This window comes from Globicephala melas, chromosome 5 (assembly GCF_963455315.2).
Source record: "Globicephala melas chromosome 5, mGloMel1.2, whole genome shotgun sequence".
NCBI lineage: Eukaryota > Metazoa > Chordata > Mammalia > Artiodactyla > Delphinidae > Globicephala > Globicephala melas.
The window spans coordinates 61,895,926-61,911,461 of NC_083318.1; the positions used below are offsets into that span (position 1 = coordinate 61,895,926).

Consider the following 15,536-nt stretch of genomic DNA (forward strand, 5'->3'; position numbering starts at 1 on the left):
TGGGAGTAATAATAACATGTTTGTAAAGTGTTTTAAACAGATAAAAACAGAGCTGTCTCCATACTGTAAGTCGGGGCTTGCCTTCCACATTCATGCCCACTCTTTCCCTTCCCTTTCCAGTTTCTCTCCCTCCCCACCCTCCACTTGTACAGCCTACAGTTCCTCAGGGTGGGAAACAGATCTAGTTAATTCATAACAAAATGTTTGCACCATGAGTGACTCTTCCCTTATGCCATCTGCATGCTAATGAATGAATCTCTGTTTTTAGGCTATCCAATGTTAACAAGAGACAGAATGGAAGAAGGTAGAAGCGTGCGTTTGGGGGCGGGCAGGGGGAGGTTGGGTATCCTTAGGTAGAAACCGCCCTGATAACCCAAAGACAGCAGCCGGCTCAACCTGACGCAAAGCTGGCTGTGCTGGGAGCCTTTGGAAGCTTGGTCCCACAGATACCGTGCAATTCTCTCTCCTCTGCATCCTTGGTCTGCAGTGACACTGGCAGATGCTAAACTTCGGCCTGTCGAGAACACTTAATTAGGTTATAGAGGCTGCCCAAAATCCCAAAGTCATCCTAAGAAAGTGAAACACTTTGAGATCTGAAACAAAGGTCAGAAGACACAAACACTAGTTTGATTTTTTTTTTTTTTTTTTTCCGGTACGCGGGCCTCTCACTGCCGTGGCCTCTCCCCTTGCGGAGCACAGGCTCCGGACGCGCAGGCTCAGGGGCCATGGCTCACGGGCCCAGCCGCTCCACGGCATGTGGGATCTTCCTGGACCGGGGCACGAACCCACGTCCCCCGCATCGGCGGGCAGACTCACAACCACTGCGCCACCAGGGAAGCCCCAGTAGTTTGATTTTTAAGAGAGAAACCACCAGATAAGGAGGCGGGGTGGGGGGGCGGGGCGGTGGATGAGAAGGAGGAAGGCCGGCGAGCCCTTGACAATCTGGCAACTCCTCATCAGTCTCATAAACAACACTGAGATCAGGCATAAAGTGGTCCTGGCTCTCCTTTCTCCAGTAACAAATACTGTATATTCATAAAGGATGATACTGTAATAGACACTGTATATTCATAACCTCTTCCAGAGAGCCCAGTCCGAACCTCCTGGGACATCAGGAGAGCTTTCAGAGAGTTGTCCTTACTGCTGAAGAAAGTTCCCACCTGGGAGTAATGAGGTTGGAGAGAGGAAGGAGATAATTTGCTAAGTGGGATCAGTTGAACTAATACATGGGCACGTTCAAGGTTTTCTTTATTGGTTGCATCAAATTATTACAAAGTAAGGACTGCTGTGTGCCCCCCTGGTTCTCAGTACTGAAGAGGCAGCCTTAAAAACCCAGAGACCCAATTCTCCGAAAAGGTTACCCCAGAAAGTGTGTGCTGGTGATGCGGCGGGGTGACAAAATAAACAGCAGTGCGTAGGACTTCACTGCCACCAGCTGGGCCCAGAAGAAGTGCAGGCCAGGAGGAGGCCAGGAGCTGCCTACAGCAGAAGCCCCAGGTGAGAGGCTAAAACCAGCAGTTGAGCTACCTTCACCCTGTGCCCAGCCGTCCCTCCCCAATCTCAAAGATTTGGAAAAGCTATTCTTCCTCTCTAAAAGCCAGGAGTTCCTGCCCTAAAGCTCAACATAAGGGGTTTGGAGACCAAAGTCCCGTTAAGGCTCTAAGCACGCCCTGCTCACTTCCGCCACCCCACAGCACAATCACACTTCCTTCGTGCCCCGGGATTTGCAGAATTTTGGAGGTGCAATGAAGTGCGGCCCGGAGATGGCAATTTTATGGCTCGGTCCCTTTATATCTCACGTCACCCCGGACGTAGATCAGACTCCTTGCACTGTCCACCTCACGCCCCGACCCCAGGCAACAGTCCCCCCATGCGCTCTGGCCACGTTGGATCAGCGTCAGGTGGAGCCAACTCACGCTCTGCACGAACTTGGAAAAGCTGCTCCACGCCAACTCTGATCTCTCGCACCTGGCTCCAATCCGTGGCCACCTGCACTTTGCGGGACGTTGCGCGGGGCGGCGCTCCCCCGAGTCCACACTGGTCTGCGGAGCCCAGGCGCGCGCCAGGGCGCGCGGGGCTCCCGGCATCCTCCCGTGCGGCGGGGCCCCGAAGCCTCCGGGCTGGCGGAATGGCCCGGGAATGCGCCCGGGTGGGAGCAGGAAATAACCCCTGGAGACTTAGAGACCTCGGGAGGGCTCGCTGCGGAGATCGGCTCTAGAAAAGGTTCCGTGAGCACGCGGCGAGGAGCACGTGAGCGGCGCTGCTTCGCTATAAAAACCCCCGGCTCTGCTGGGCGTGGGGAGCGAACGGAGCGGCAGGACTCGCCACCTGCGCCAAGAGAAACGGCCACGGTGATATTCCCTCCAGGACGCACGAGACGGTCCCGAGTTTTGGTGCTTCGATCCCTGGGAGTCCGGGCTCCGTGGTGCGTCTAACTTTGAGGCGGAATTCCCAGCACTTAGGCAAAAAAAACGCGCAGACGCCGGGATGAGAGCGTTTTGGAAAATGTTCAGGGCTTGTTTGACCCTTAGTAGAGTTGGAGGAGGAGTAGCAGAAATCTCGGGCTAATTTCTTTCTGGTCGTCCACCGAAGAGGCAGCCAGGAGCGCCCGGGCTCGCCCTCAGAGAAGCCAGGGAGACCCTTGGCAGCCCGAGGCCCCCGCAACAGAACCGCCCTTAATTTAATTAAGTCGCGGGATATTCCTGTGCCCCAGGGGAGGCGGCTGGCGATAAACTCCGGACGCCTTTTGTAGATAAAGTTTGGTCCGCTCCACTTGCCCTCTCTGTCCGGGCCCCGTTGACCGCCCCCTCCTCTAGCGGCGGGCGCGGGCGGGGACATGGCCATGGACTCGGCTTCCTGGCGCAAAGAGGCGCCGCGCCCGTAGCCGCCGCCACGCTGACCTCCCGCTCCCGCCCGCTACTGCGCTGAGCCCTGGCAACAAGCGAAGGCTGACGCCCAGAGGGGCAGGAGGCGGCGGTGAGAGGGGCCCGAGGGTCCGTATGGCCGCTCTCCGCCGGCCGTTGGTGTGTGCCACGGAGCTCGCCCGCGTCGCCTCGGGCTCGGAGCGGCTCTGAGCCGCGCCGCCTGCGGGGATCGACCTAGCCGTTCCGCGGAGCCGCGGGCAGGAACCCGAGAAGCAGGAGTCGGCGGCTCTTCCTCCCTGAAGGCAATGTGGCCGGCCGGCGCGGGCACCAAGCTGCCCTGTCCCCGGGACTCTGCGCTCCGGCGGGCGGCTTTCTCTGGGAACCTCACCGCCCTGCCTTCTCACCTGATGCCAGCCGGCCGCAGCGTCCGGGTCTTCATCAGCGCCAACCCTGAAGGTAAGTCCTTTGCTTGCGCTTGTCCGTCTGTCCTTCTATCCGTCTACGCGGCGGAGCCAGAGAGAGTGCCATGGCACAGCTGGGCGCGCCGTGCGTCCCCGGCGCTCCCTTTCTCTAGCTAATACCGAGGCTGTCCTGAGCGCTTGGGACTTTAATTTGAATCACTTTTCTTCTTCCCTCGCTCATTCCTTCTGCCTGCTGACTTCCCCTGGGACACCCATTTCTCGCCCTCTGGGTTCTTTTCCCTTGGTCTGAGAAATGTCCGAAGTATTAACAGACGCTTCTGGAAGCTTCATCCTGCCACTCCCCACCCCCACCCCGTTTTTCTTTCCTTTAGCGGTTTCTTCTCCGAGGTTATCGTGAAACGTCCTCTCGCTCTCTGGGCTCCGCGGCAGATTCCTGAATGGGGCTCCCTCCTCTGCCACTTGTTCAGGCCGAGGCGAAGTGAGAGCATGGGGTTCCCCGAGGCTTGCCTCTTGCCGGTGTGCTAGTGGGACCCTTTGTCTTGGGGAGCTAAGGAGACTCTTGTGAACCCAAGATCCGCAGAGATCGAGGGGAAACGCGCTGTGCGGTCCCGAAACAGGCTGACGCTGGTTTCCAGGTGGAGCGTTCAGGATGAGTTCATCTCTACAGTTGGGTCTTGGGCTAGATGGCCCCGGTCTAGAACTTGGCCTTCTCAGTCGTGTTCCAGCTAAAGGCTGGGGCCCTGGTAGCTGCTAAATGAAAACTTGTTGATTTATTGCATTCACAAACCACAGCGGCTGAGCTCCGGGTGGTCAGTTTTCTCTCATCACTGCCTATCAATTCACAGTCCTGAACCTTAACTTTCATTCCCAGTAAGTGAAGAAAAAGTAGGATGCATTTGACTTGGCTTGGATAAAACTGTAAGAGTTGCTCTTTCCCAGAAAAATAAGTGTTTGGCCCTAAGATGAGTTTATAGGAGACTGAAATAGGCGTGTGAGATGGGAAACTTGCTACACTCTAACAAGCCTTGGTTCTGACAGAGAAGTAAAGGAAAAAAAGAAAGTTAACAGTCATATGGATAGAATCATCATTGCAAAACCCAAGGTTCTGGTTGCCTGTAAAAAGGATTCAGAGGACCTATAAAAAATAGCTTTCTAAAAAAATTACTGTTTCATAAAACGCTAGCAGAAATTTCAGGTACAGTTCACCTTATGACAAAGGGATTGGGAAAAGAATCAAATAGATAACCCACAGTGATTAGTATTAGAAGGGCTGTACACTTTTGAGGGAGGGTATGACTGTCCTCATCAATTTACAACTCTGTTTCACAGCACTTAGTAATTAAGGAGGCTTTTTGAAAGCTGCAGTACATTCTTTAAAATTCCTTTCATCTGAACTATGTCTTACAGGATTTTTTACTTAAATCTGGATAAAGAGAACTGTGGGGCTGTGCAGCATGTTGAAGGACCTAAGGAAGTTTGCAACTTAAGTTTTCGGTGTTGTTTTTAAAAATATTGATAAAACAGTATTTGAGAGAATTTAATTTTCCTGAGCTTAAAAAAAAACCTCATAAGAAGTGTTAAGTGTGCTGATGTAAAACCAGTTAAGTAACACTTTTCTTTAAACAAGTTGTTTTTAAATACAGTGAAAAGTCTGCTAATATAATTAGTAGTTTATTTTTCTTTACATTTGTAATTTCTAGGATAAAAATCAGTGATAATGGATTTATATCAAGGTAGCTTAATATTGAATTAATATTCAAGATTAGTGTCATTTTTCTTAAGCCAGTACATGTGATTCTATAAGTTTTCCCATTTCTTGAAATACAGTAGAAGCTTCAGCGTGTATTAACATTAGGACAGCAGACAAGAGAGGGGGTGAATCATGCCTTCTGGTCACTGAGCTGGGCAGCTTGAACATTGATCTTAAAAGCCCAGAAATGTGACTCTTACCTGAGAAATTGCAATAGGAGCAGGACTTCAACTTTTATCCCAAATGGAGAGCCGAGGATATGTTAAATAGAAAAGACAGAGATAGGTATTTTTTTTAAGAGCCTGAACATGAAGCTTTGCGATCTCCGTAAATGCTCTGTCAGAGACAGCACTTTACCACCAGATCTTTATGGATATGACTCAGGAAGCAAATGGTTGTGTTTTGGTGCGATCCCGTATTAGATTGTTGGCCAATACTCAAGAGTCTCTCCGCTGTCAAATTAAGACAAAGAATTTTATCTCATGCTTTTCTTTACAAGCAGGAATCCAGTTTATGCTCTAAATAAAAGCTTCTCTGTGTTGAACTCATAGCAGTACTTTTAAGAATCCAGAAAGGATCTCCCTTAGATTGCTTTACAGAGCTTGTATGAAATTTCTCTATCAGTAATTAGGATAATACATGTTTTTACAACATAGGTTAGCTCAGTCAGTAGTTCGGTTTTCGTTCTCAAACCCTGTGAGGATGGTAGACCAGAGGGTGTTCTCCCTATTTTACAGAGGAGAAAACTGAGGCACCAGGTTAAGCTCATCTAGCAGAATGAAACAAGCTGGAGCTCATCTAGCAGAACTCATCTAGCAGAATGAAACAAGCTGGAGCCTGCAGGGGCCTCAAAACATCTCTCTTGGTACTTAGGTTCATGCCTGATTTCTGTAAATGTCTTAACACCCATATGATCAAGAAAGTCAGCTGGCTGTAGTCAACAATGCTGGCCTTCCTCTTGAAGCCTGACAGCCACAAGAAGCTGAGTAGCAGGAAGGAACCATAGCTGCCCTGACCCACTTTACCCCCATGAAAAGGTAGCCATAGGAGCGTTCAAGGAAATGGCAGGATTTTCTGAACTCTGAAGGACACATTCCTATGCAAAAGCATATCTGCATCAGACCTGTCCCCACTGTGTGATAGACACTCAAGAAGAACCAGTGTGGGAGAGGAGTAACTGTCCCCCGTTCTCTTGCGTGGACGGACCTTGGACTTCATCTAGTCCCACCTCCCACCAACGTAGCAGTCCCATCTGTGGCATCTTTATTAATCCTTGGAATTTTTCCAGTCGTTTAACCACTGTCTCTCTGCCAGAATGGCACTTATACCTCCTTGGAACAGTGGTTCTAAAGCACATATAAATTTCTCCACTGTGATTAGCCTGAATTGAATTGTCCGTGAGTACGCAGAGGAGAGGAGCCTGCACAGTTCTCTCCCTGTGACTGAAATTGGAGGGGCCTGTTAAATAGTATTCCTCTTCTGTGCTTCATTTCTTACCCAAGGCTCCTTTCCTTATAGGGACACATCTCATATTGGGGACTCTACTTTCATCATCTCATCTAAACCTGATTACCTCCCAAAGGCCCCACCTCCAAATATGATCACATTGGGAGTTAGGGCTTCAACATATGAACTCGGGGCGGGGGGCAAACACTCAATCCATAACATTCTGCCCCTGACCCTCCCACAAAATTCATGTCCTCCTGGCATGCCAAATACATTTATTGCATCCCAACAACTGCAAAAGCCTTGTCTTGTTGTAGTATCAACTCTCAAGTCTGAAGCCCAAAGTCTCAGCTAAATAATATGTGGGTGAGACTCCAGATAGGACTCATCGTGAAGCAAAATTCCCCTCCAGCTGTGAAGCTGTTAGATAAGTTATAGGCTTCCAAGATACCATGAGGGGACAGGCGTAGGATAAAGTTTTTCATTCCGAAAGGAATGAGAAAACTGGGAAAATTAGAAGGAAGAAAAGGATGAAGGATTCCAAGCAAATCCGAAACCTGACAAGACAAATGCCGTTAGGTTTTAAGGCTCTAGAATAATCCTTTTTGATGTGATGCTTTGCCTTCTGGACGTGCTGGGGTGGCAGTCTCACCTTTATGGCTCTGCCGGGAGGGAATCACCCACCCAGGCTCCAGGAGGCCCTGCCCCCAAGTCTTTAGGCAGAGGCCACCTCCCCTGTTGAAGCCCAGGTGATGCCTCCCCCAACTTTGAAACCAAGGAGGCAGCCCTGATGACTTCTGAATCTTTGGGGTCATTCTTCCTTTGTCTTCAAGAACACATGTTCACAGGCAGTAGCCCTGTGTTTCCAGTCCTGTAGGGCCTAAGAGGTCTGACAGCCTTCCTTTCTGTCAACCTGTCTCCTCCAGTTCACACTGGCCGTGTTTCTGCTGGGCAGGGGGGTTAAGGGGGGACGGTCCATGCTTCACACATATACTCATTTCTTTACCAAATGGTTGTGTGACCACACCCTTCCTGTTCTTTTCAGAACAATGTTTTTTGCAATATCGATAGGCAGAGAACTTTCAAGATCATCAAGTTCTGGTTCCTTTTTGCTTAACAGTTATTACTTCAATTCACCTCTTTCTCATTTTACTATAAAATTAGGAGAAACCAAGCCAATCCTGCAATAATTTGTTTAGAAATCTCCTCAGCTGAACATCCAGTTTCATTGGTTCTAAATTCTAACTTCCACAAAACACTGTTCAGCCAGTTCTTTGCTACTGTATAAGTCACTTTGTCTCCATTGTCCAAAAACATGTTTCTCATTTCTGAGAGTCACCAGAAGGCCTTTGTCGTCGATAGTCTGGTCATGATTGTTTATGTATTCTCTGAGAAGCCATCTCTCCAGCTCTCCTCTTTTCTTTCTGTGCTCTTACCAGAGTCTCCTTTAACAGTCCCTTCATGGCATTCTTGGCTTTTTCTAGCACGCACCTCAAAACGCTTCTAGCCTCTAGCCAGTTCCAGAACTGTTTCTACATTCTTAGATATTTGTTAGAGCAGCACCCCACTTCTTGGTACCAAAATCTGTCTTAATTTCCTAGGGTTGCCATAACAAATTACCATAGATTGGGCTTTAAACAACAGAAATCTATAGTCTTATGATTCTGGAGTCTAGAACCTGAAATCAAGGTGTTAGCAGGGCTGTGCTCCCACTGAAGGCTCTAGGGAAGAAACTTTCTCTGCCTCTTCCTACTTTGATGCCAGTCCTTGACGTCTGTGGGCTTGTGGCTTTATCACTCCAGTCCCTGCCTCATCCTCATATGGGGGAGAGGGAACTCTTGTGTCTCTTCTTCTAAGGACAGTAGTCCCATCATGGGACCCTACCCTCATGACCTCATCTAAACCATTATCTCCCAAAGGTTTCACCCCAAAATACCATCACATTGTGGGGGGTTAGGACTTCAACATGTGAATTTGGGAGGATACAGTCCTTCAGTCCATAATAGGTAAAGTCTAAACCTGAAAAAAGACCAAATATTGCCTTTATAACTAATAAAAGCTGAAGCAGGCCAGTACTCCTTATCTGTGATCCCCTGGGCCAGATGCGATTTTGCAATTCCACATTTTTTTAGATTTAGGGGGAAAATGGTGCATATGCTGTTTATTATTATTAATATCTGATAATCAGATATGAATATGTTTATAAGAAAACATGACTAAGTGCTGTACTGTAGAACTTTCTGCAATGCTGAGGGTCTTTATCTGCATTATTCTGTGTGAGAGCACTATTTACATATGGCGGTTGAGCTTTTGAAATGTGGCTAGTATGACTAAGAATTTGAATTTTTAATACTTCACAGTAATTGACTTAAATTTAAATAGACTCATGTGACTATTGGCTGTTGTATTGGACACATATCTCTAAGTGGGGTAATAAGGACTGTAAGTGGCGTCATGTCCATCAAGGTCAGGTTTTGCCACCATCGACTGAGGTCACTTCAGGTTTTGCTGCCAGATGAATTGGGGAAAAAAATTGTTTTCAACACTGGGGGGATTTTGTAATTGCAGGTAAGGGCTGTGGCTCTTTACTGGGGAATGTGGCTTTTAACTTGAGGCAAGTGGGTTTCCCAGTACTGAACCTCAGAATTGCACAGACTTACCCTCCCCATCACTATCAGCAGTGGACAAAGTCCAGACCCCTCCCCATGGGCAGAGTTGAGCCCTCTAAAATTTAAGATACAGAGGAGCTGAGAAGAATGACAGGTTTACTTACAAGAGAGAAAGAAGGGGCTGGGCTGTTTGTGCTCAGATTTTCCTTCCAAATGCATCCATCAGATAAAGACACTTGTCCCCTGAGGAATAAGTGCCGGCCCTGTCCACGGCTACTAGTAGCTCCCTCTGTGTGTCAGGAGACATCTGGAGTGGAGAGAAAGATACCTCCAATGCCTCTTTTGTTTGTTTCCCATCCCCTCACCACCCCCCCCCCCACACACAGATTTATGCACTGGTCATCTTTGAAGATTGTGCACTTTTGTCTACAATGTTAATGATTGGATGCTGAGGCCATTCCCACTTAGACTTTTTACTTTACTCGTCTTTGCATCTTCCCTGACTCTCTTCTCCATTCCTTTGGAGTCTTGGTCGGAAAGCTTATTCTCCAATTGGCAGAAGCCACAGTAATAAGAGAGAGATAATCCCTACAGTTGCTGCATCCAATGGCCATTGGCTTTAGCTTGTGCTCCCAGACAAGAGGCAGAACGATGTGTGTCAAGAAATTCTCAAGAAACCTATGAATATTCTTTACCATGGTTCTTCTTACCTTTCCTACAATACTAATATCCAGGCTCCTTGTTTTTTCATTGTTTTTATGAGTCATTAGAAAAGTAGTTAAGCACAAGAAGCATTTATATACTCTTCTGATGCTGCAAGAATATCTTTCAAAGTTGAGAGTCTTAAAGGAAAATATCGTGAACGGCTGGCTCTTTTATGATAAATGCACACAGGACATTTATAATAAATGAATTATAAAATTTTAGTGGTTGAGTCTTCAAGTCCTTCAGCAAACATTATTCAGGCAGGAGAGAATACTAGATACAACTACAGACTTGAGAGCCAAACTAGCCAGGTTTGACGACTCCTCAGTCCACCGTGTAATGCAGTGATTTCTTAAGCAAGTTGTTTAACTTATTTGTTCTCAGTTTCATAATCTCTAAAAGAAGACAGTAGTACCCGCCTCACAGGGTTATTGAGTAGATTAAATAAGCTAATAGACGTAAAGCACTTAGAACAGTGCTGGACACTTATTAAACATTGTTTGCTATTATTATCCTTATCATCTTTATTAGTTTCCACTGTGATCCAGACACTGCAGGTATGGATATGCGGAGAGGAACAAGGCATTTCGTGCCCTCAAGGGAATGCCGTCTGTGAAGCTATCAGAACTCAGTAGCAAAAATAAAAGCCGTTCCAGATACTGTAGGAAACAGTGCAAGGGTTGAAGGAGTGAAAGTCAGGGGCACCATTAGGCATTTAGGTCCCATTGCCAAAGCTGTCACCCAGAGGGCAGGAAAATGTAGAAGCCACTGCCAGGATCACAGCTGCCGCTGGGGACTGGGTAGCTGGCTGGCTTCTACAAGCACGCGCTGAACCTGAGTGTCAACCACAGCTGGTGGCAGAAGAACCTCCCTGGTTCCCCTTGCCCTCCAGATCTCACACAGATTGTCCATCTGGCAGAAGGGGATTGCATTCGGACCCTGGCCACAAGTACGAGTAGGACCCTCCAGGCTTCCAGCCCCTCCATCACAAGGGAGAGAATGAAAGAAGTGCTATCGGATGTTCAACCCCAAGAAACAGTATCTGGCCCGGGGTGGGAGGGAAGGCATATTCACTCATTCACTTATTCAACCACTAATAAGCCAATGAGTGAAGTACCCACTCCATATGGGTGCTGTTCTGTGCTTAGAATACAACAGTAACAAAACAGGCGGGTCTCTGCTCTCACAGAGTTTACGTGAATCATAAATTATATGTGATGGGCACTGAGCTAAAATATGAGCAGAGCGTTAAAGAGACAATGAGGGTGAGTACGCCAGCTTGGGGCTGAGGATGCGGGGTTGGGAGGGCCCCCCAGAGGAAGGAGTGGAGAGCCAGGGTGTAGAAACTGTTCTCTACAGTAATGGAATATGAGGCAAAGAGATGGTGAGATCTCTACAGGGAATAGAGAGGGATCACCTTGATTATTCAACGAAGAGCTTTTATCCTTTTGAATAAGAGTGGCGCTGATGTCTTGAGGTGATGGTATCGTTTGTCCCTTGAAAGTGGCTCATTTAGAATGACATTTAAGAAAGCGTGACTTGGACCATATAGGTACTCTGTGTCCAAATAGATCGTGACTTGATGGTTTCATAAATCATCTACTGATCTTTAAAAATTCTTGTTACACCATAGCAATGGTGCATTTGCCATTTTAAAGGGCGTCTGCAAGTTTGTATTTTGTTTCAGTTGCTGTGTATCAACTTGCCCCAAAACGCAGTGACTTAAACCAGTGATTTACTGGTTTACACATTTCTCACTCCTGTGTCTGGCTCCTCTGTGCTCCTCCATGAGGGCTCCCTCGCGCCAGCTTATTCTCATCATTCAGCATTCATTGTAGGGGATTGGCTTCCCCAGAGAAAGGAAGTGCAATCTGCTGGGCCTCTTCAGGCCTGGCCTCCGAAGTCCCAAAATGTCACTTTCCCTGCCCCTGCGTCCTATCTATGTGAGTCATTAAGGTGAGCCTAGAGTCACAGGGAGGGGAAGGAGACCCCATCTCGTGATGTGGGGTGAGGCACGTGCATGCAGGGAGGGGAGGATTTCATGGTGGCCAACTATGAAAGCTACTGAAAGTCCCAGTTATGTCGTGTGGTTTCTTTGGCTCGGCTTTGTCCTAATTAGATTAAATCAGATAACACGTGAACATGTAGTAACCTGATAGCCTGACACATAGCAAGTGCTCAACAAGTTACTAATCATAATAGCTGTTGTTGTGATGATGATGAGTTGTTGAGGCTTGACAGTGACTCTGTAAACTGTACCCTTCTAGATCCCCCCAAATTCTGAACTGAGGGAAAAAAGACCAAAGAGTTTGCAGATAGGAAATCAAATTATCACCATTTTTGCTGACAAAGGTAACACCAGAGGATGCTTTTGTGCTTCCTAGCACTAAACATCGGAATGAGACAGTCTTCTGCCCCCACACTGGCAGTGGGGCTGGGGAGGGTGAGGGACGGAGGGTCTGCTCCACAGAACAGGAGTCTGGAGCGGGGAGCACAGCCACGCTCTCTGTGAACAGACGGGTCACTTCCCCAGGGAGAGGGGTGAGCAGGTGGGTAGAGCTTGCCTGGTTTATTCTTCCCACATTTTCCAGTCAAACAAGTCACCCTTTAACCTCCCACCCGATTCTGGAGAGGGTAAGCGGGGCAGTAAAGAGAGTCCAGGAGTCTTCCGCTCCAGAAGGGCTTCTCTTCCCTAGCACGAATATTCACTTATTTCGACTTTAGCATTTGTACACGGTGGAAGCCTTCAGTTACCCAGCATCATTTAAATCAGATCATCTAGTTTGACATACCCCAAATTATCCCAGTGAAATATCTTAATACAAAGAAGAGGAGACAGTGAGCTATAGGGTGTTACATACCTTATATATAAAAGCAGAAATTCCGTGCAAATATCCGTATCAGAATACTTTTGTAAGGTAAGTGCTTAGCAGAGCTTTGGGAAAAGTCACTTTATCTCTCTAGAAATAATTTGTCTTAAACCCCTAGGTTTTGGGGTACATTGATATGCTGCAATATACAACTAAAAAGGACAAACTCACAAACACCTTTTAAGATGGCAAATGATAGAATTCCTACAGATAACAGGCACTCATCTACAAAGCAGTCGAGTTTGATAAAGTAAGCGGACTGTTCTTTTCAACTCAGGAAATTCTTTTAAGTCTCGTTCTTCATGGTCGTGTGATTTAAATAAAAGTAAAACTTGTAGTAGATGGCTCACAAGGATTCATAGGTGCTGAGTTATGTACAATCTAAAAGAAAATGACATTAACTTAAAGATTCCTTTGTATAACTTCTTCAGAGCTTGGTTTCCATCATATTTTTTGCTGGAATTAAACAGAATTCATTCTACAAATTAACATATGTTGGCTGTTGTATAATTAGAAAAAGATTTGTGTGATACTAAGTTACTGAAAGGTTAAAAAACTGCAGCTTTGGATGCAATTCAAAGGGAATAATACCCACTTCCAATTAAATACTTCCTTGAAATCTCATTTTCAATCCAGAATATTTCAAAGACTTTGACATGGGGGTACACTCAAAACAGAGAGCAAAGCCTAGATGTCAGGTGTCTTATTCCAAGAGTGATTCCAAGTGCAGAATCTAACTCAGAAATGAAATCACAAAATTGAAAGGGTATCCTTCATAATGCTGAATCTGATCCATTATGTATAGTATCATTCAGAGATATTCTTGCCCCTGAATATATTTTCTTTAGATTTTATTCTAAGCATCAGCTGCACTATTGGTTAGATAGGCATTGTATACACCCAACTCCTAACTGATTGGTGTGGAGAGTTACAAAGGAAGTAAGAGACACATGCTGCTGCCTTTATTTTTTAGACTCATCCATCTAGGAGGCAGGACCAACACAGCTGCCAAAAATATCAATGCAAACACTGGCTGTGAGAGGGATGTTTGTGCGCAAAGGTCAATTGGAATAATTGGAATCAAACTGTCATATCTGATATCCCAGTCAGGCATGAACTGGTCAAGTTTTGTTAAAAGGGAAAGACCAAGATGCGTCAAATCTAAGAGAGAGCCCTCTCTACTGCAGTGGAGTGGCCAGCGGGGAAACTGGTCCAGCTGCAGGTGATGAGAAGCAGTCTCTCTGCTGAGACCACTGAAAAGAAGACATGAAAATAAAAGCTCCCTCTTAAGCCCAGGGTCACTCTCTTCGGAAGCCCACTGTAATAACAGAAAAAGGAATATGCAGGAAAAGTGTAAGACCTTCCCACCTCTGAGAAGCTACCGTTGGTGGGTATGTATATGCAAACTTGTGGGGGATGATTGCATTCATAAAATAGGAATTTCACAATTTAACGAAATCACTCTGGACTAGTAAATCTTATAAAGTGGGAGGCTTTTGTCGTGTGGCCCCCCAATTTTTTGTACTCCTCCCTTTGACAGGTGGAATCTATGACGTCTTTCCTCGAATCTGGGCTCTCTAACTGGTTTTGGCCAATAGGATATAGAAGAAATAGCTGGGCCAGGCTTTTAGAAATTGTTCACTTCATTTTCTGTCTTTGAAACACTTGTCCCTTAGACCCCAGCCACCCTTGAAAAGATCCCTTAAGAGAAGTGAGCGGTAGCACCCCCACCCCCCACCCTCCGCCCACCCCCAGCAGAGTCCTCCCGGCAGACCAGTGGTGTATGGAGCAGAAACTCCCTCCCCACCAAGCCCCGCCCAAATTGCAGATCCAAGAGAAAAATGAGTGAGGATTGTTTTAATTTGTTATGCAGTAATAAGTAAAAGGCATAAAATGAAACAAATGCACTATAGTGTGGGCTGGCTAAGGTGAAAGAATTTGGGGGGCACATCTGGATTTGCATCCAGAGATTTGTTATAATCTTGGTAAAGCATTTAATTTCCTCAAGCTTCATTGTCCCTCAAACTGCTGACTTTTGAGCATAATATTGGGTTGACCAAAAAGTTCGTTTGGTTTTTGCCGTAACATCTCACGGAATAATAACAATGGTAACTACCTTCGAGGGCTAGCATGAGAAATAAATAAATAAGCACCTAAGACAATGCGTGAAAGATAAGGAGGGCTTAAACATTCTAGATCAGAATTTGCTAAAAGCCCTAGGCATACAGAAAAGAGGCATAAGGTTACAAGGGAATGAGAATTACTTCAATCACTGCTCTTTTGTAAATTGTGACATGAAATGGGTCATTGTTCCTAAATTATGCCACCTATATAACCATGTAAGCTTTTAGCTAGAACGGATGATGTAAAACAGTGTATTTTTTAAATGTTGGTTTAACACATAAGTTCAGCCCAAATTATGAGGCATTAAGTTAATAAGTTACATCTTTAAATAAAAGAGCCGCCACACCTTATAACTTACTTTCAAAAAAGTTATCTGGGAAAAAAACCTCTTTTGAAACCATACGTAGCAAGCAGATTTCAATAAAATGACATTCAAAGAGAATAAAAAGTTAGCACTTTCTCCTTTTAATGTAAGATGTACTAAAATCTTATACTAAAAATCGTTTCTTTCACACATAGAGTCCCTTTAATGTTGCTTTAAATCTACATGAAGGTTCATAGGTCATTTTTTTAACTCCTGTTCGTCTTTTAGGCCTTGATGCACAGTTTGCTTTGCCACAGGTGTTCCAAAGAGCATGTTGTGGCCACATTTATGTGGGAAGGACCACTGTTGTTAAAAAAAAAAAAAAAATGAGCAGCCATCTTTATGTAGGAAGGATTTCAATACAAATCTCATGTATGATTGA

The 15,536-nt window shown here is 46.1% G+C and overlaps 1 protein-coding gene across 1 annotated transcript in view; it reads left to right on the forward strand.

Moving 5' to 3' along the window:
* Positions 1–1,821: 1,821 nt before the first annotated feature.
* NWD2 (NACHT and WD repeat domain containing 2) overlaps positions 1,822–15,536 on the forward strand; it is a 205,231-nt gene continuing 191,516 nt past the window's right edge. The window contains exon 1 of the mRNA XM_030881012.2: positions 1,822–3,320. Coding sequence (XP_030736872.2) covers positions 3,170–3,320 — 151 coding nt within the window. The 5' untranslated portion in view covers positions 1,822–3,169. The remainder of the gene's footprint in view (positions 3,321–15,536) is intronic.